The sequence below is a fragment of the Centroberyx gerrardi genome, chromosome 17 (assembly GCF_048128805.1).
Source record: "Centroberyx gerrardi isolate f3 chromosome 17, fCenGer3.hap1.cur.20231027, whole genome shotgun sequence".
Taxonomy (NCBI): Eukaryota; Metazoa; Chordata; class Actinopteri; order Beryciformes; family Berycidae; genus Centroberyx; species Centroberyx gerrardi.
Window position 1 is genome coordinate 12521818 of NC_136013.1, and position 20231 is coordinate 12542048.

At 45.6% G+C, this 20231-nt stretch overlaps 1 protein-coding gene across 1 annotated transcript; it reads right to left on the reverse strand.

The window, feature by feature from the left end:
• Positions 1-6367: 6367 nt before the first annotated feature.
• Positions 6368-18811, reverse strand: tonsl (tonsoku-like, DNA repair protein). Its single transcript, XM_078289499.1, has 28 exons — positions 18698-18811; positions 18471-18566; positions 17814-17956; positions 17363-17546; positions 17060-17189; positions 16634-16805; positions 16371-16485; positions 16070-16221; positions 15812-15964; positions 15444-15569; positions 14843-15041; positions 14663-14718; positions 14446-14535; positions 13991-14063; positions 13646-13809; positions 13424-13547; positions 13089-13330; positions 12171-12657; positions 11480-11691; positions 10850-10956; positions 10212-10368; positions 10044-10122; positions 9631-9938; positions 8987-9158; positions 8137-8312; positions 7765-7838; positions 7210-7343; positions 6368-7052 (listed from the first exon to the last, which is right to left on the reverse strand). Exons 1-28 carry the CDS (start codon positions 18720-18722, stop codon positions 6853-6855), a joined length of 4350 nt encoding a protein of 1449 aa, XP_078145625.1. The 5' UTR covers positions 18723-18811; the 3' UTR covers positions 6368-6852.
• Positions 18812-20231: the final 1420 nt, after the last annotated feature.

Below are 20231 nucleotides of genomic sequence, written 5' to 3' on the forward strand. Positions count from 1 at the left end.
GTCCGTCCGTCCGTCCATCCGTCCGTCCGTCCATCCGTCTGTCCGTCCATCCGTACGTACGTATGTCCCATTCTCGTGAACGCGATATCTCAGGAACGCCTTGAGGGAATTTCTTCGAATTCACAAACGTCCACTTGGACGCAAGGATGAACTGATTTGATTTTGGTGGTCAAAGGTCAAAGGTCAAGGTCACTGTGACCTCACGTCTGTCCTATTCTCATGAACGCAATATCTCAGGAACGCCTGGAGGGAATTTCATTGCATCTAGCACAAACGTCCACTTGGACTCAAGGATGAACTGATTAGAATTTGGTGGTCAAAGGTCAAGGTCACTGTGGCCATAACTCAAGAATTCATATGCTAATTATGACAAAATTTCACACAAATGTCTAATAGGATAAAATGATGAAGTGATGACATTTTATATCCAAAAGTTCAAAGATCAACTTCACTGTCTCATCTGCCACCACATTCATCACCATCTGTAACGGAGACTGTCCGTTACCATAAGACACCGTAATTATTGAACAGTATATTTGCACATAGGCCTATAGCACAGTGATTACAGTGATTACACATGGCGATTTATTTTGTAGTGATATTTATTGAGTATATTTGCATGTTAATACATTCTGGTTGCTTGTTATGATGACGTGTTGCAGACACCGCGGCAGGTGGAGTTGGCCAATCCACCTGTAAAAGAAATGCGGTTAGCGCTCTCGCAAACAGGAGACTAAATGATCTTGTGTTTGGGTGGTGAACTGCTATTATGTTGTATTTAGGTGTTGCCATGTATTTAACAAGGCCAGTCTAGTATGTAAGAGAGTAAATTGAAATAGAACCATACCTCTGTAGACTTACCTCTTCCTGTTGTCTCCTACTCCCAGGGTGTTCTGGCAAAAGATGTCCCCTGGGGCCTACACACCAATATAAAGTTCTGGGAGGGTTCCAGTTAGCAAGGTCACAGGGAAGGGGGGAAGTAATATCTATTATTGGTGTAATTGAGTATTAATATGTCATTTATTAATTGATGTATTAATAAGGAATATGTAATTATGTAAATAACATTTTTGTATTATATTTATTATTCATTAGGATGTAAAGTTTGAGGTGTTTATGTCTGTGTGGGAGAAACCCCCCCATTGTTGGTAGCTTCCCACTAATTACCTGCAGCAGAGAACAATAAAGGCTGCCTGTTCCCATTCAGTCTCTGTTGTGGTAGGTGGCAGGATGCTGTCATGTTGGGTGTGCACTGGTGAATAAATGCCACAGTGTGGTTGCAACCAAGATATGTCTCTGTCTCCTCACTAAAAGTCCAGCCGCTTATCCGTCCAGTTGACAAGTGGTGTCAGAAGTTGGGCCCTACAAGATAGTGAGGAAATAATGATGATGAGAGGCAGGAAAAAGACTGACAATGAGGAGCCAGATGATGGTGGAGCAGGGTCATCAGCTGACCAGGGCGCCAAGGCAGCCGGCAACCCTGGTGATAAGCTGGAGGAATTGACAGGCCTGGTGAAGTCTCTGATTCGGTCTCAAGCAGCCAGAGACCAACAGACAGAAAAGGAGTCTACCCGCCAAGATCAGAGATGGAAAAGTATGCAGCATCAGTTTCAACTAATACAAGCACAAGTGAATGACATGAGAGAGGAGCGGCAGGAGGAGTATGACAGGGAGCACCGTTACAGAGGGAGTGAAGGTGGTGAGGACCCTGGGGAGATGACCAGCCAGGTTAGCCAACGGGCCAGGTATTCACCTCAACCGATGAGGGAACCGCCAACCCACAGAGACCCCAAGTTACTGCCACTGTCTCCTGAGGATGACATTGAACATTTTCTCACCACATTTGAACGAATGGCTCTTGTCTGCCGTTGGTCGAGAGAAGAGTGGGCTGTCCGTCTGGTCCCTCTGCTCACAGGTAAGGCACGTAGTGCCTATGTTCATATGGACATGGTGGATTCTGAAGATTATGACAAGGTTAAAGACGCCATTCTTGCCAAGTATGAGATAACAGCTGACACCTACCGGAGAAGGTTTCGTTCCCTGGACGTTCATCAAGGTGAATCTCCATGGGAACTATATGTCCGTCTCAAGGACATGTTTTACAAGTGGGTGAAACCAGAGAGATCCACTACGAAGGACATTTCAGAAATGATGACTCTGGAGCAATTTCTGAGGATGGTTCATCCGGAGCTGGAGGTCTGGATCCGGGAGCATGACCCCAAGAGTGCAGAAGAGGCTGCTCGTCTAGCTGAAGTCTTCATGTCAGCCAGGAAGGGGAGCAGGAGCACCACCTTTGGCCGGGACAGTTACTTCACTGGACGGAGTAAGTCTAATGGGGGTGAAAGGGGTGGTGGTCAAGCACAGGGTAGGAGTTTTCCTAGTGCCAAGCAATTCACTTCTAGCAAGCCTAGCTCTAGTAAGAAATCACCATCTAGGTCTAGACAAGATGTTAGGTGCTACCAGTGCAATGAGATAGGTCACACTCAATACACATGTCCAGCAAGCAGGCAGAGTAAACCATCTCTTTTGTGCTCAGTCCCTAGACCCACTAGTGTAGGAGTCCCTGATCAGGAGTCAGACCACACAGTCCTGGTGCTGGTTAATGGTCAGCGTGAGGAAGCCCTCCTAGACACAGGAAGCTTTCAATCAGTGGTGCTGTCCAGTCTTGTTTCTAGGGAACAGTGGAGGGAAGGTAGTGCTTGTATAAGTTGCATCCATGGTGATGAGCGAGCCTACCCCACTGCTGAGGTGTATATAACTGTAGGAGGCCAGACTTTTCTCTTCCCAGTAGCTCTAGCCCCCAGATTACCATATGCAGTTATCCTCGGACGAGACATCCCCACATTGCTGGACCTGGTGCAGCAGCCAAAATCTAACAGGGTGACAACTAAGATGCAGGATGCAGAGAGAGCTCTCATAGAGCTACCATTTTATGATGAGCTGCAGGCAGACCCAGACACCTTGACAAAGTCTTGTAATGTGGTAACCACCAGGGCCCGAAGTGCAGGGAACACACTTAGGGAGTTGCCATTTTAGAGTGCCAAGTTGGAAACAGGTCCACACAAGCCACCCAAGTCTAAAACTCAGAGGCGAAGGGACAAGTTTTTGGGTACAGCAAGGAGAGAGGGTGAGGAGCCTTCTAAGCCCAGTCAGCCCCTAGATCTTGACATTCCACTGGATGTAGGTGCACTGCAGCAAGGTGACCAAACTTTGAAACCCTGGTTTGAGAAAGTATCAGAGGTTGAGGGAAAGAAGCAGAGGACTGCAGGTTGTTTGGAGGACACTACATATGTCATCAAAAAGGGCATCCTCTATCAGCGCAAGGGCAAGGTTGAGGCCTTAGCTTTGCCCCAAAGTTTCAGGCAGAAAGTCATGGAACTTGGTCATTGTGTTCCTTGGGCAGGGCACTTAGTGTTTCAGAAATCCCTCCATTGGATTGCTAGTCGGTTTGCATGGCCAGGCATGTACACACAGGTTTCACAGTTCTGTAGTACATGTAGGATATGTCAGCTTACCTCAGGTAAGGGAGTAGCACGAGCCCAGTTGCAACCGCTGCCCATTGTAGGGACACCCTTTGAGAGGATAGGCATGGATGTAGCGGGTCCCTTGGAGAGAGGTTCCTCTGAGAATCGTTACATATTAGTAATCTGTGATTACGCAACCCGCTACTCTGAAGCCTTCCCCCTCAGATCAGTGAAAGCCAGGCAGGTTGCAAATTGCCTTCTGCAGTTGTTCTCCAGGGTAGGCATAGCTAGAGAGGTCCTCACTGATTGTGGAACAAACTTCCTCTCCAAGCTGTTGCGGCAGGTCTATCAGTTGTTAGGAGTGAAGGGAATTAAGACCTCCCCTTACCACCCCCAAACAGACAGGCTGGTAGAACGCTTCAATCAAACACTGAAGAACATGCTGCGCAAGTTTGTATCCCACACAGGCTCTGATTGGGACCAATGGCTGCCCTATCTGCTGTTTGCTTACCGTGAGGTTCCACAAGCATCAACTGGGTTTTCGCCATTTGAGTTGCTGTATGGTCGCCAGGTGAGGGTGCCACTGGATCTCCTGAAAGAACACTGGGAGAACCCGGAAGCAGCTGGGGAGAATGTGGTTGCCTACGTGGTGAAGATGCGGGAGAGGCTGGAGAAGATGACCACTCTTGCACAAGAGAACATGAGAATTGCCCAAGCCAGTCAGAAATCTTGGTATGTCCCATCTGCAACAGGTTCTCCATCTGATTAAGGAGGCTGGACTCACGATCAACCTTCGCAAATGTGCTTTCGCTCAGAGGCAAGTCGAGTATCTCGGGTATGTAGTCGGATATGGAGTCATCCGACCACAGGTGGGGAAGGTGGAAGCCATCCACTCTTATCCTGTTCCCACTACCAAGAAGGTCCGGGCCTTTATGGGGCTGGTGGGATGGTACAGGAAATTCATACCCCTTTTCTCAAAGCGAGCAGCAGTTCTGACTGACCTGACAAAAGCCTCTGCACCGAACAAAGTCCGTTGGACTGACGAATGTGACAGAGCCTTCAACGACCTCAAGGAGGCCATTGCCAGTGATTCAGTTCTCCACAGTCCTGATTTCTCCAAACCATTCACACTGCAGACAGATGCCTCTGGAGTCGGCATTGGTGCGGTACTACTCCAGGAGGTGGATGGAGAGAAGAAGCCAGTTGCTTTCCTGAGCCGCCAACTTGTGGACAGGGAGACACGGTACTCAACGGTGGAGAAGGAGTGTTTGGCGATGAAGTGGGTAGTCGAGGCAATGAAATACTACCTGCTTGGACGACACTTCTCCCTGGAGACGGATCACCGGGCACTCCAGTGGTTGCATCGAATGAGAGACTCGAACATGCGGCTGGCAGGGTGGTACCTCTCCTTGCAGCCCTACGACTTCACTGTTCAGTACAGAACAGGAAAGTCCAATGTGGTAGCTGATTGTCTCTCCAGGATTCATGAGAAGTGAGGTACTGTACTCTCAGGGGAGAGGGGGAAGGAAATGTAATGGAGACTGTCCGTTACCATAGGACACCGTAATTATTGAACAGTATATTTGCACATATAGCACAGTGATTACAGTGATTACACATGGCGATTTATTTTGTAGTGATATTCACTGAGTATATTTGCACGTTAATACATTCTGGTTGCTTGTTATGATGACGTGTTGCAGACACTGCGGCAGGTGGAGTTGGCCAATCCACCTGTAAAAGAAATGCGGTTAGCGCTCTCGCAAACAGGAGATGATCTTGTGTTTGGGTGGTGAACTGCTATTATGTTGCCATGTATTTAACAAGGCCAGTCTAGTATGTAAGAGAGTAAATTGAAATAGAACCATACCTCTGCAGACTTACCTCTTCCTGTTGTCTCCTACTCCCAGGATGTTCTGGCAAAAGACGTCCCCCGGGGCCTGCACACCAATGTAAAGTTCCGGGAGGGTTCCATTTAGCAAGGTCGCAGGGAAGGGGGGGAAGTAATATCTATTATTGGTGTAATTGAGTATTAATATGTCATTTATTTATTGATGTATTAATAAGGAATATGTAATTATGTAAATAACATTTTTGTATTATATTTATTATTCATTAGGATGTAAAGTTTGAGGTGTTTATGTCTGTGTGGGATAAACCCCCCATTGTTGGTAGCTTCCCACCAATTACCTGCAGCAGAGAACAATAAAGGCTGCCTGTTCCCATTCAGTCTCTGTTGTGGTAGGTGGCAGGATGCTGTCATGTTGGGTGTGCACTAGTGAATAAATGCCACAGTGTGGTTGCAACCAAGATATGTCTCCGTCTCCTCACTAAAAGTCCAGCCGCTTATCCGTCCAGTTGACACCGTCTTAAGTTAATAATGTTGTCACGTATGTGAGATACAGGTGGTTTTTGTGGTCTTTTTGCAACACAAGAGAACAAAATGCAGCAGAGTTTGATTTCCTCATTTAATATCGACCCTTGCCTCACAGATAACACTTACTTGCAACTGCAAACTTCATTCGGCACTGAAAAGGCCTGTCTATTGTTCCATTGAAAAAACAAACAAAATTGACCAGGGTTGAATTTTAAGTGTTTTCGATCACATTTGTGTATGTGAAGCTTGTAAGGGATGGATGACTCAAAAGTATTCAACATGTAGATTATCTTTATCTTGCTATGAAGATAGTCAAGACCACTATTCAAAAATGAGGCAAAGGTGAAACACATCAAACAGTCAAAAAATAAAAACCAACCCCTTCCAAAAAAAGCCATTACATTGCCCACTAAACCCTCCTCTGTCAGGAAGCGGTTGGGTGTCAACACTGTGAAACTGAGAGAAAAGTTTTATCTGTGAATCTGTGTATGACCATGCATGGAGGCATGATTAACAAACAAAAGGATCATCATCAGAGTCACTTTAATCATTTTCTTAATCAAATTCATACAAAAGTTCTGTAGGCTATAGGTGGCAGGGGGTGCATCACAACACAAACATACTGTAAACATACCAAAATGTATTTATGCATACAAAGACGTTTCACGAGTCAACATAAATAAGGCATACAACACGTTAACACATATAAGCTACAGTATATCTACAGAATGTCCACACATGCCACAGCATTGGTTTTCAGTAAGTCCCATTTGAAGATGTAAGTGTGCAGCTCTAAAGCGGTCACCGTTAATTCAACGCAACACAACCTCAAAAGAATAGCACCTTTATAATCCAAATTGTGTGATTAGGACAGAGCAATGTGCTGTTCAAACAGCAACAAGCTACCCATTGATTCAGTGTCAGTAATACAGGGAAAACGCCAGAAATAAAGATTTGTCCTTGGTCCTCTCTGAAGGAGGTTTCAGGTGTTGGAAGCTTAAAGAGTCGTCCTCACACAGAGAGGGCGGCAGAGAGGAGGCACTTGGCGTTTCGGTCAAGAAAGTATCCGTGTGACTGACCGTGCTCCCAGCTCTGCTTTAAGGCCTGGCGGTCCAGCTTGTTGAGTCCCTGGGAGCAGAGGCGGAGGTCCTTGATCTGCTCTGACAAACCCTCCAGACTGGCACTGTCCCAGGGACCAGACACCTGGCAACCTGAGGGGGGGGGGCAGCAAGGGGTGAGCAGGTCAAAATGTATGTATGACATTACTGTAGTTCTTCCTTTCACAGGCATTTTATGAACTTTCAAGGGCATTCTCCCCCCCTCCAAGCCCTCGTTAATTTCTGACCCTGTCGCAAAGGCAAACGGTACCTTGAAGGTTTAGGAGGGTCAAAGGTCGACATGCCTCTCTGAGAGAGATCAGGATGCTGTGAAGCCCTGCTGAGGTAACAGACGGGTTCGCTGATAGGTTCAGACACACCAGAGAGCGACACAAAGGCAGACACCTGGAAGGAGAGACAGAAAAGTTACAAACACAAAATAGAAAGCTACACAGAGACAAAAGGAGTATAGTCAAAACCAAGGAAATGCCAGAATAAAACCTTCCACTGTGAAAAGTTCTGTTGGTTCTTCATTAGTATAGAAGGCATTTACAAACATTGTATTAATCACCTATAATATGGCAAGGGAAATTTAGAGAAATCACTAGCATAATTATGAATGCACAGCAAATTTGTTATTGTAGCAGCAGATCTGGCATCAACAAAAACTACACAAAGTATGTAGATACACAGTCTAAAATCAAATTGGCAGCACACTTATGGCGAGGATATTTTCACACTATCTTATGGGCCATGCATGTTCTCACACAGAACACCACAGTAGACACACACACACCTACACACACCTACACACATACACACACACCTGGCCAATGTGGCTACACTGCTGTCTGTCAGTCCGTTTCCTGCCAGGGTCAAGTGGGTCAGTGAGCACTCATCCTGCGAGGGGAAAAAAAAAAAAAGTACTAATTTCAGAGTTTCAACATTTGTAAGTGTGTGTGTGAGCAGACATAGTAAGTGTATATACATATAACTCTGAATGATCCATATGTGTCTTGTGAGCCCATGTGGGGTAGGAACCCTACTTTAAACTTAAATAAATTCAGTCAATCAATATGTACAATAAATTATCAGTGCAAATGATCTCTGTATCTCTAAGTGTTTGTGTGCAGGGTACAAAACAAGGTTTGTGTGTGTGTGTGTGTGTGTGTGTGTGTGTGTGTGTGTGTGTGTGTACCTGTGATAGCACTTTGGTGAGGTGTTCCAGTGCGGGGTAATCAGCAGGCCCGCTGCGGACAGCAGACAGGTCAAGGTGTGTGAGATTGTGGAGAGGCAATGTCTTCAGCACCAGCTCAAAGCCTGTGGAGCCCAGTGCATTATGGGATAGACACACTGATTTCAGGTGGCCTGTGCCTGAGGGGTGAAAGAATGATGTTAGTTTTACTCACAAAATAGACTACGGTCAAAAAAACTAAAAAAAGATGCTATGGTAAACCAATCAATCCTGATCAACTTTCCTGATCAACTTCTTACATATTACCATATATATATATATATATGTAAACACTATCTTATGTAGACAATCATCATTTGTGCTCCATCTGCTCCACTTCCATCCCAAGCCAGTAAGACAGCACAGCACTTCATGTCAATTAAAAAAACTCAGAGGGGCATTATCAATAAAACAAGGCTTAGAATAGCAAGACACTGTTGTACGAGCTCACGCAACCATTAACTTGTTCACAAAGGCAACACAAATTACTTAGTTTATCAAAGAAATTAAACAAGGATTGTATAATTGATAAAAATAACACCCTGTAGCCACTTCAGTCAAGTACACTCTACATAGACATCCACAATAATCTAATAGTTGACTGAATATCTACAAAACCTTCTCCTATAAGGTGAGACCAACTCTTTTCATCTAATCCCTTCTCTATTAAACCCTACTGGTATTTTAGTTAAGCCCATCGATTTGCAGATAAAAGATTATCTCGCTTGAAAAGAAAAACAAAAGCATAAGATAAAAGAGCACACACAGAAACTGATTTGACATTTTCAGGTGATTCCCCCTTGCTAACGGTTACCTGCGAGGGCGTTGGCTAGCAGTAAGCGATGCTGCTGGAGGAAACGAGCGGTGAGGCCGCAGGCCCGCAGGGACAGGCGGGCGAGCAGGGGGCAGCCGGACAGCAGACAGGACAGAGACTCAGACACACCGTCACCCAGCGGGTTCATACTGAGGTCCAGCTCCTCCAGACACTGCGGAGGGGAAGGACCACACAAGTGAGTGTGTGAATTCTCTATTATATTGTATTCATACATTAATATTGTCGTAAATATTTACTGCGTGGCTACTAGCCAGTCATTCTAAGATATGACAGAAAAAAAATGTGCATGCAGTGTGAGAACGCAGCGACAGTTTGTCACCACACTGTTGCTTATCACACTTCAGCAGCACATACAGGGAGGGGCTGTGATCGCTGGTGGCTAGTCACTCTAGCCACAGTGTTGGTGATAGCACACATTTTACTCATGCATGCATGTTCCAGAGTAAAATGAGTGTGATGATCTAAATATGAGGACATTAAGAAAAGGTGGTTCTTTGTTTAGCAATTGGTCATACCACTCCAAGCATGCTGACTGTGTGGATCACTGATAAACAACTATGAAAAGTTTAATAATAGCAAGCAAAAACAACATAAAAACAGATTTGTCCAGCTGGGGTCTTTACCGGAAACGCAGGATGGGTCTGCCCCTTCAAGGCATTCACCGCCTTCTCCAGCCCTTCCCCCGTTATGTGATTGAAAGAAATGTCTAGCAGGCGAAGTCGAGGCATGGTGATCGCTGTGGCAACCAGTTCGGGGAGAAGGCTGTCGTGAAGGCGGTTGCCGGAAATACGCAGCTCGGTGAGGCTGGCCTGCAGTTTGAGGGCGCGCAGGAGCGGGGTGAGGGAGGAGGGGGCCAGGCTGAGGCCGCACACCGACACGGACGAGCTGCCATCCTGCACCTCGCACAGACGGGACACACGCTTGTTCTCGTCTGCAGGCATCAACACACAGAGACAAAGAGACACCTCGTTCCATAACGCATTATCAAAATGTGCATGTGTGTGTTTGTGTGTATGTGTGTGTGTGTGTTCCTCACCCACTGCCAAGCTGTGACAGGCTTTCTTGTAGCGCTCAGGGAGAGGAGGGAGATCCCAGGAGCTCACTTCAGCCAGGACCTGCAATCAACCACACCATAATAAAGTCTCTTGGTCTTGAGAAAATGAGTAAAACTGATTAATGCCTGCCCCTCAAACTGGCCACTAACCTCTTCGTTGGTGTGCAGGACGGCCAGCAGCAGGTCCTGCGGGGAGAGGAGAGCGCCTTCCTTCTGCAGGGAGAGGCGAGGCAGGAGGCCACATTTCTGGTAGTACCTCTGAGCTGCCTGCTCACACAGCCAGGACACAGTGCAGGAGTCTGCCTCACTGCAACATGGTGGAACAGGACATTACTTATGTGTTAATACGTACCCAGGCTTTTTTATGCAATACATATATCTTTATTTGTTAAAAATCTCATTGTGGACTCTTGGAAGATTAGCCAATGGGCTAAAAGAGATCCAAATAAAATCAAAATCAAATCAATCCTTTAAATGTATTATGTCTGATTCTTCCAATACCTCTCTAAATGTCTGTGCATATATTACATGATTATATATAAGAGTCAAATAACAGGTACTCAGTGCTCTATAGCCCCTTTCACCAGAGCACCACAAACTTATGTCATTTTAAATCCAAGAATTTGCCAATGGTCCCAAAATGACAGCAAATCATTGGGGCTGCTTTCTAACAAATGTAATAGTGTCTTTATGTTAAAACAGAATGTACCACAGTTGATTTAACAGCAGTATATTTGTATGGAAATTCATTAACAATACCATTGATTCATATAGAACAATATGCCAACCTTTGTGGAACTGGGATGAGGAACACATCTTCTTGAACTCTGACCCTCATTCTGATTGGTGGAGGTACTGGTGTGTGCATGGGAGCAGCGAATGTTTGAGCTGGAGCCTGAAATACATAGACAAAATATAAAAATGAACTCTAAACAAACTGGAACTTTTGAAGTGGAAAATGTGTGAGCATCCAGTAAAGAACACATGAGGTCATGATCCTGGAGGCGGGTGATGGTGTTCCTGCAGCGGTGATATCTGAAAATGGATCTCCTTTTTTGACCATCTCTCTCTCTCTCATCTGCCACCACCTTCATCACAGTCTTAAGTTAATCAAAAATGGAGACAGATTCTTGACAAATGAGATCCCAGTAATAGCCCCTAGTGATGCTGAAGCATTAATAATTGTCGAGCCGCAGTCAGCCTTGTGGTGAAGTAGTAATTTGAATTCTGTTTCTGAATTTTGACGTTGACTCATCCACTCTTCAAATTACACCATGACACAACACAACAACATACATCGTTTTAAAGACACTTTTATCCAAGGCACATTATAGTATCTTGATTGCATTTTAACACAGGTCACTCCAGTGGAAACCCATCCAGAATCAAGGAGAGGCGACACAGATTCTCTCTCTCACCTGTGTGACGTGTATTTGGGAGGGCGGGGGAGGCGTCTCAGGTCGGAAGTCGTCATCGTCATCCGGGACAGTGGGGCTGTGTGACCTGCTGACCTCCCGTCTGCCCAGCCTGACCATCCCAGACAACTGAGTCATCTTGACCTGGCGAGGCTTAAAGGAGCCATTCTTTCTCAGAGAGAGACCCCTGCTGGAAGAAGACGGGACTGCAGAACCTGAGTGAGGAGAATGAAAGAATTAGCGCTGAAACGATTAGTCGATCGACTGATTGTAATTTTGATAATCGATTCATCGTTTCAGTCATTTATCAAGTGAAAATACTTGAAAATTTGCTGGTTACAGCTTCACAAATGCTAAGATTTGCTGCTTTTCTGTTTCATATCATTATAAAATGAATACTTTGGGGTTTTTGACTAAGTAAGCACATTACTTGGCTTGTTGACATTTTATAGACTAAATGATTAATCAAAAAATAATCAATAGACTAATCGATAATGAAAATAATCGAATGAAGGTACAGTTAGCTATGAAATCTAACTGAAGTCATTGGGATAAATCACACAAGGAAAAGCAAACCATGGGAGAGGGACTGACAAAGCAAGAAATTATGAGCTTACATTATATTACATTATGATTATGAGCGTGTGTTTGTGTATGTGCGTTTGACAGTGTTTCGACCGTTCTGAACACGAACCTCGGCTAGCTGTGTCAGAGTTTAAGTGTCTGTTTGGACCTCTGGCTGCTGAGGAGAAGGTGCTGCCCTCCGCTCTCGTCCCATTCTGCTCCGCCCCGAGCTTCCTCTTCTTCTTCGGCTGGACTTCCCCCAGGTCATCCTCCAACCAATCATCTGCCAGATACTCCTCCTCGGGCACCAGTGCCGACTTGCTACCGGAAGAAACTGCAGGCGTGCTGGTGAACTGCGGCTGTGACAGAGGCTGGAGGAGCGTTTTGGAGCTGCCCAGGCCCCGGATGGCACTGTGGTACTCCTGTCGAGCAAAGACAGAGGGTGCAGCAGCCTCCCTGGTGCTTTCCCGGCCGGAGTTGGGGATTGAGCTGGCTTCCTTGTTCGGGGGAACTTCCTTCTGGCTCGGGGCTGCTGGGAAACTGTGTCTTGGGCGGACGGGACGGAGGGGACTGACTGGACCCTCTGAGTCACTGTCGTCTGAGAAGCTGCTGTCATTCTGAGAAAGACAAATCGATACAAAACCTGTAACTGTAATTCTGAGTAATTCAGTTTGCACGTGGGACGTTTCACTTTAAAACCTGCCATGTCATTGACATTCATGCTGACATTTGAGTAAAAGGCTGTTCAGTTTAAACTCAATATTAAGTACTAATGCATTACACAGTATTCCTAACAAGAAATCCTTTAGTATTATTTCTATATTAACACACAGAGTGCAGACCAGATGTACTGTAAGACAGAACAACAACACACTAGAAATATATATTCAAAGCCAAAGAATTGTTCCTGTGTAACAGATACAGTGCCTCCAAGGTACTGGGAGTTTTCAGGCACACAGTTGCCATGAAAGCATAAGAAGCATATGCCAAGGTACGCAGACAGAGTTTCTTTGCATCAACCACACAGACAGCATGAACCAGACATTACCCCATAGAGAACAGCAGCCTCTGTTCCTCTGGCTCTGTGGCGCTGTGTTGAGCCGTTACACTGCCACCGTGTGGGACTGGCAGGCACTGCGCTCACTTCTGACTTCCTGGTGCTCCTGGGCCGGTCTTGGCTGGAGGAACAGCCCCCGCCTGATGACAACAGCGGCTCCGAGTTCTCCGCATCAAACAGCTGGCTGTCCTGCAGGGCGTCGAAAGGCTTGGTCGGGGCTGTAGCAACCGGTACTGTGGTAGAGAGAGATAAGGAGTCAAACGGTGACAGGGGCTAGGACCAAGACAAGCCAAGGCTGGTATGGTGCTATGATGTAAAGGCCTCACCGCCTCCTGCTAGCGCTTTCCTCAGCAGTCTCTCTGTAGCTGCGCACTCCTGCCTGGTCTCCTGGTCCAGCTCTCTGCTGTAGGTCCCCTGCCACTGGCGCAGGGTGTCGACAGGGGTCTCACCCTGGGAGGAGGAGGTGAAAGCATGAGATGGATGCACACAAATACAGTGAAATACATCGAAAACATGCATTCTGTTGATACACTGAACACCACACACACCCTGGAGTTGCGTACGGTGACGGAGGCCCCTCGTTCCACCAGGAGTCTAGCCACCTTAAAGTGGCCGCAAGCGAGGGCGTCATGGAGAGGAGTCACTCCCTCACACAGGGGGCCACCAGGGTCACCAACGTTAGCGCCCCGCTCCACCAGCAATGCTACAATATCTGGTGGAGTGAGAGAGAGAGAGAGAGCGAGAGCGAGAGAGAGAAGATTGAAAACAGTTGAATAGAAGAGTACAATGTTCTTGATTCTCATGATAAAAATTAAACTAGTGATGTAACGCTGTCCTACCTAAAAACAACAACTTTGAAACAGGGTTAAATACAAGTAAGCTTAATCAGTTACCATAGTGACCGTGGTTGCAGGCCTCATGCAGCGGAATCCAGCCACAGTAGTCCCTGGGGTTCACTGGGTGACCCTGACATACAGTCGAGAGAGAGGAAATTATTAAGTCTCATACAATCCATGGTTTAACAGCTGAAAGAGCCAGTCTGTCTTGGCGAGATTAAACTGTTTCAAGAAGGAGCTGTTTTATTGCTTTGTTTAGTCAATATTTAAATAGCTTTGGCCACTGGTTTGATACTGGACTACTGCTAACTGGACTAAGTGTAAAGAAAACTTTACTATTTACTGAAAATGTCACTCTCTTCTGCATGACTTTCATTGTATTTTGCTTTTGTGCATTGCTTTTGTTGTATGTCTGCAGGTTTTATGTTTGTCTTGATGCTGGTTTCTTGGCCAGGTTTCCATTGAAAAATGGATTCTAGAAATAAAAAATGTAAAAAGCCTGTATTTCTCACCTGTTCCACCAGATACTGGACCTGCTTCAGGTTGCCGTCTATACACGCTCTGTGGAGAGACGTCTCGCCCTTCTCATTCCTCTTGTTCCACTAAAGGAGGAAGACAGAGAGAGGAGCAGCAGGAGACATATGAGAGATGATTTCTTGTGCAAATTGACAACCTATATATGATATCTAGGACTTAACTGGGCCAATGAGGCCCTGATTCAGCCCTTACCTTTCCTGTCTTCCTCCTCCCTGACACCATCTTGTCATAACCCTCCAAATCATCATCTAGAAATCATATGAACAGTCATTTAAGACAAGCATGACTTCCAGACAAAAATGACAAGTTAATTCTGGTAAATAAACTCATACAGAGATGACAGAAGGGCAGCAGTCTACATCACACACTTACCTGAGTCTGACAGGTGGATGTCACCGTCCTCCAGAGGTTCACTGTTCTCCATCTCCTCCTCCTCATCCTCCTCTCCATCGCTCCCGTCTGCACTCCAGCCCTCTGAAGCACACAGCTCTTGCAGCCTAGCCTCCGTGTCATCAGCATTCGACGAGCCGCTCCGTCTCTGGGCCGCCAGCCACAGCCTCAACACACGCTTCTGCAGCGGGAAGGATCGTGAGGCTTCCTACACGGTTTCCATTTGGAAACTGTATACATTTTCCCAGACCCTAATTTCTTTGGTCTGTGTCCAATATGATGTATGCCAACAGTGGCTGGGTAACATGGCAGCATGTAAATATCACAGGATGCAAAATTACAGTGGGTTTACAGCTAAATAAAAAATGTAGCTGTGTGTATCAGGGCTGAAGATTTGTTTTTCACACTTGATCAGCCCATTTATCCAGTTTGAAACCTTTTTAAGACCTTTTTAAGATTCATTTTTGATCACCTAGGTCTGCTTAGGAACCCTGAACACTATCCAACAACATAAGACACCTTCTACCTGCACTCCTTGTACTGTAAGCTGTTAACCCAACATGAGCTAGTCGTGCTACCTCACCTGTAGTCTGGTCTGCCCAGCTCTCTGGGCGCAGCGCAAGGCGGTGCTGTAGCTGCTGTCGACATCCTCAAAGTCACAACCGCTCTCCTCCTGAGATACTGCGATGTTCAGCCATGTGCTACACTCCTGACACAGACATCCAGATGATAAGTTACATAGCATGGATAGCATAGCATATACATACATGGACACTGAATGAGAATGAGAAGTGTACTGTAGCTATGAGTTGTCTACAGTGTGGGATGAGACAATATACGATACGATTCAATATGGGGTTCATGATTCAATACAACCATGACAAAGTATGACTTAAGTTTATTTCTGAGACACAAATCTTTCTAGCAATGGCACTGGTGTTGAGTGTTTACCTCAGTGGGGCTGCCCTGTCGTAAGGCCAGCTCTTGTCTGTAGTGCTCCACTGCCTTGCCATGCTGTCTCAGGTCAGTGTAGGTAGCAGCCAGGGACACGTGGATGACAGCCAGCTCCCTGGCAGGCTTTCCCAGTGCCTCAGCCCCAGACAGCTATAGCGCATTAACGGCACAGCTTATATCATTCATTGTTGTGACATTCTAAGAGCATCTGAGCATGGTCCGCATAGTAGCATAATATTTGCATGTTTGTCTCACCTGAGCTTGGTATGCATCCAGAGCTTTGCTGTAGCAGCCCACCTTACAGTAGAGATCCCCCAGCTGCTCTGCCAGCCCCACGGCCTCATGGGAACTCCGCTCTCTGCCCAGATCCTCCCCCATCTCTTCCTCTAACTTACAGCCTCGGTCCGCTGTGAAATTGTTATTGTGAGAAAAATGTAACCATGCCATCAACTTAGCTACCTTACATTGGTGAGTGCAAACATTGTTTGGGGAAACAACATTTTAAATAAATACAAACAATCAACAGGACTGAGTGATTGAAATATTGCTCTTTTACCATATTTAAAAGCCTTCTTCACTGCCTGTCTGTCCAGTGGCTGCTGGGAACCCAGCAAGAGGGCCTTCTTCAGAGATCGTCTAGCTGCTGCAAAGTCACCCAGAGACAGCTGCACCTGTGGACACACACACACACACACACACACACACACACACACACAATTATGATATTTAGAGCCTAACTGATGGGCAATAGCACAGTTAAGTAAATGATTGAAACTGGTTTATTGTTCCTAAATATTTTTCCTACCAATAAGTTCTTACCTTGCCAATGCAATGGAAGCACTCGCTCTCACTGAACTTGTCTTTGATCTTCCTGGCACACTCCTTGGCCTGCTCCAGGCAGCGCACAGCGTTCGAATGCTGCCCGTTACGGAAGCAGATGTTGCCCAGGTTGAAGTTGGCACGGTACAGATCCTCCAGCAGCTGGCTCCTCCTTTACAGGATCAGGATGGCGATAAAGTGCAATTAACAATATAGATCAAATATAGATCAAAAATCAAAAAAACAAAAACACATATGACCCTTGTAGAGAAAACGTACACTTAATGTATGCAACTGTTGTGAACTAGAAATGAAGGGCAAAAAAAAAAAAGAGGGTGTAACCTTCAAGAGAACATCATTGGCAATTTGCCCACTGCCTATCTGAATATTTACCAAAACATACAGTGCAGTTAAGTATGTTCTTACTCTGCAATAAAAACACTGCGTCGGATGAACTCGCTGCAGCGCTTGGGCTGCCCCAGATGATCACAGACCAGACCGAGGTTGAGGAAGAGACGCGCCCTCATCTCACTCAGCTCCCGCCCCGGCACAGTGCCTGGAGGAGAGACAGAGGTCAGACAGGTTAGCAACCCCAGCAAACTGCTGGTTAGAGCAAACTAGCTCTATAAAAGAGAAGCAAATCCCCCAGAAATACTACTGACACTGAAACAAATGACAGACAACTCTCCAGGAATCCCTGTGGATACACACAAGCACACACACACACACCTTCCAGGCGGTCCTCCACAATGGCCAGACTCTTTCTGAAGGCATCCTCTGCTTGCTCTAAACTGCTCCTCGATTGGTCTGATTCATAACGGAAGAGGAAGGTTCGACCTATAGTGGCCAGTGCCCTTTGCTCCTCAGCGTGATCTCTGACGGAGCGAGCCAGGTCCAGGTGGCATCGCTGGTGCTGGAGAAGACAAACACACAACACCTTTCATCTGCTTCCTAAACATCCTTGTGTGATTTTATGCGATTCCCCCACAGAATATTGTAGCCACACATCTGTGTCACTCTGTAGCACAGTATTGAGGTAATACATCCAACGTAGCGCTTTTGAGACTTTGGTTTAACAGCCACAGTATACTTGTACAATTAAGAGTGCAAACAAGGGAATAACGCAAAAACAGTACATTTTTCCTGCAAACATTTTAAGAAAACCGTACAATCTACTCACTTTCAAAGCAGACTGAATATTCCCCATCTCCGCATAGCACTCTCCTATCTTACGATTGGCCACAGCCCGTCCAATCACATCATTTAGCACCTCAGAGAGAGCCAGCTCCTGCTGGTGCTCCTCTATGGCAGCCTCATAATCACCTGGGACACAGGAGGATGAGACAGTGGACCATGACATTTCATGTTTGTTTATGCAGGGATGATGATAGAGGGCCACTGATTCAAAATCACTCACAACTCATCAACACAACCTGTGTTATGTGCGATCATAATGAATTGATCCTTAAATCTATGCCACTTTTGTAAATACTCACAAGGCACATTTGCATGTCAGGAGTCAGGTCTGCATATATTACATCGATCTGTATATTTTATAATGTGATAGCTAACAATAAACATCTGGACGATCTGGACATATTTCTGAACATATGCCACTTCCATCTGCCTGCTTGAAAATGTCTGATCTGTGTCCATGTCCTGTACTAACCCCTGAACATATTATGATAAATGCTAACGATCCACATTTGCACACATTTCTATACATGTTTTACCTTCATCTGTAAATCTGATCATGTGAACAGCTACACTCTCGTCTGTGATACTGTGACACTGTTAGTCCCGATGCTAGTCCAACACACAATGAATACCCACTTACCATTTCTGGACAGCAGCTCCCCCAGTAGATTGCAGATATTGGCTTCCTCTCTGATGTTGTTGCTGTTCTGGGCTTTGCTCTTTGCTTTCTGCAGCTCTGTGTTGACAAAAACAGAGAGATCGAGCGAGCGGAAATGAGACTGTTGTAACTGACGACAGTGAAAATAATCGGGAATTAACAAGACTGCTGCCGAATCGTAATAACAAGGGCCATGAAGCGATACGTACGTTTTATCTCCCGTGAAGAGCTCATCTTGATTCAGCTCAACGGCACTGCTATTCCTACAAACTACGGCACCTGGGCTGCTAGCGTTGGCTAAACGTATGCTAACTGACAAGAGTACAAATTCACAAAATAAACCCCCCTTTCACTGCATTTTTACTGTTACACTTCTCGGCTTGTCCGTTAACACTATCGACGGCATTTTCGTACTCAATCGCGCTCGCTGTCTCTCATTAAATGCCACTATAAACTAGACATTTCGTTGGATTCTTTTTTAACAGTATCTTCCTTCAGTAAACTTTACAATGCCCCGCGCCAGTACTGCGTAAGCCAATGACAGCCATGGTGGCCGTTCATTGGCTGGCGCCGGAACGTGACGTAGCAGCACAGCACACAGAAACCGCCATCACTGTGAGGGATTTCCTGCATCAGCTGGATCCCTCCAAATATAAAACCTCCTTGGCCCCTCCCTGTTGGAGGTACATTTTGATATCTCACTAGAATAAAAATATAATATATTATTGAAGAGTGTTGGGCTCCTTCTCCAAAATTAATTAATTACTCATTACTCATTACTACACATTTCAAAAGTAATACAATATTACTCCCTTGGAACAGCTACTTATTACACTACTGGATATATTACTTTTCTATTACACCCATGGAAGTATTATATTATCAGTTACACCCCAAAAACTGGAGATTGTAATCTCTTTTACCTTCAAAAATTAGGAAAACTATTGCCTGAAAATTCAACTGACATCACCTGGGAATTATAAGGGCAATCAAATGTTGATGCTGTTGTCATCCTATTGCTCAGTAAAATCAAAGAAGTGGGCATAGGCCTATCCAAGTAAACGTATCTGCTATTTCTCATCTAAAGTAGTTTAAATTAGTTGTGTGTGAGGTGAGAGTAGTGTGAGGACATTGACTAATGGGACTAATGATGAAAACAAATGGAGGGGTGTTGGAATAATAAGCAATACCATTACTGCATATTAGTGAGCATATTGCTCACTAATGTGTTTTTGTATTGTGCACTCCAGGACACAAGAGCTGCATTTATCAGTGCATGTTACTAATTTCTTGTGACTGAAATAACAGATGCAAGGGTAACAAAGAATAGCTACAGTCGCTAATGATGATGAATAGCAGGCCTCCCTGCTGAAAAAAAACCCAGCCTAGACCAAGCTGGTCATGCTGGTGGCCAGTTTATGCTGGTTCTGCTTTGACCATAAATGCTGGTTTAGCTGGTGAACAGTAGTAGTAGTACATGTTTGGGCACTTTTATGCTGGTCTCAGCTGGTCTACCAGCATCAGTGTTCTCATTTATCACCTTCCAACATCAGACCACGTTTGCCCAGCTCAGACCGTCAAAAACCAGCTCCAGCCGGTCCAGGCTGTTTTTTACAACAGGGATGTTGGCCTAAGTCAGTCTCAAGTAAAGGTAGAGGAGCCTAAACGCCAGAGGTGGGACCAAGTCATTGTTTTGCAAGTCACAAGTAAGTCTCAAGTCTTTGCACTCAAGTCCCAAGTCAA

Coding starts and splice junctions, on each gene's coding strand:
- tonsl (XM_078289499.1), bottom strand. CDS start 18,722: ATGAGCTCTTCACGGGAGATAAAAC. Junction 14,064..14,445: donor TCCAGTATCTGGTGGAACAG/GTGAGAAATACA, acceptor ACTGTATGTCAG/GGTCACCCAGTGAACCCCAG. Junction 10,957..11,479: donor CCCAAATACACGTCACACAG/GTGAGAGAGAGA, acceptor TATGTATTTCAG/GCTCCAGCTCAAACATTCGC.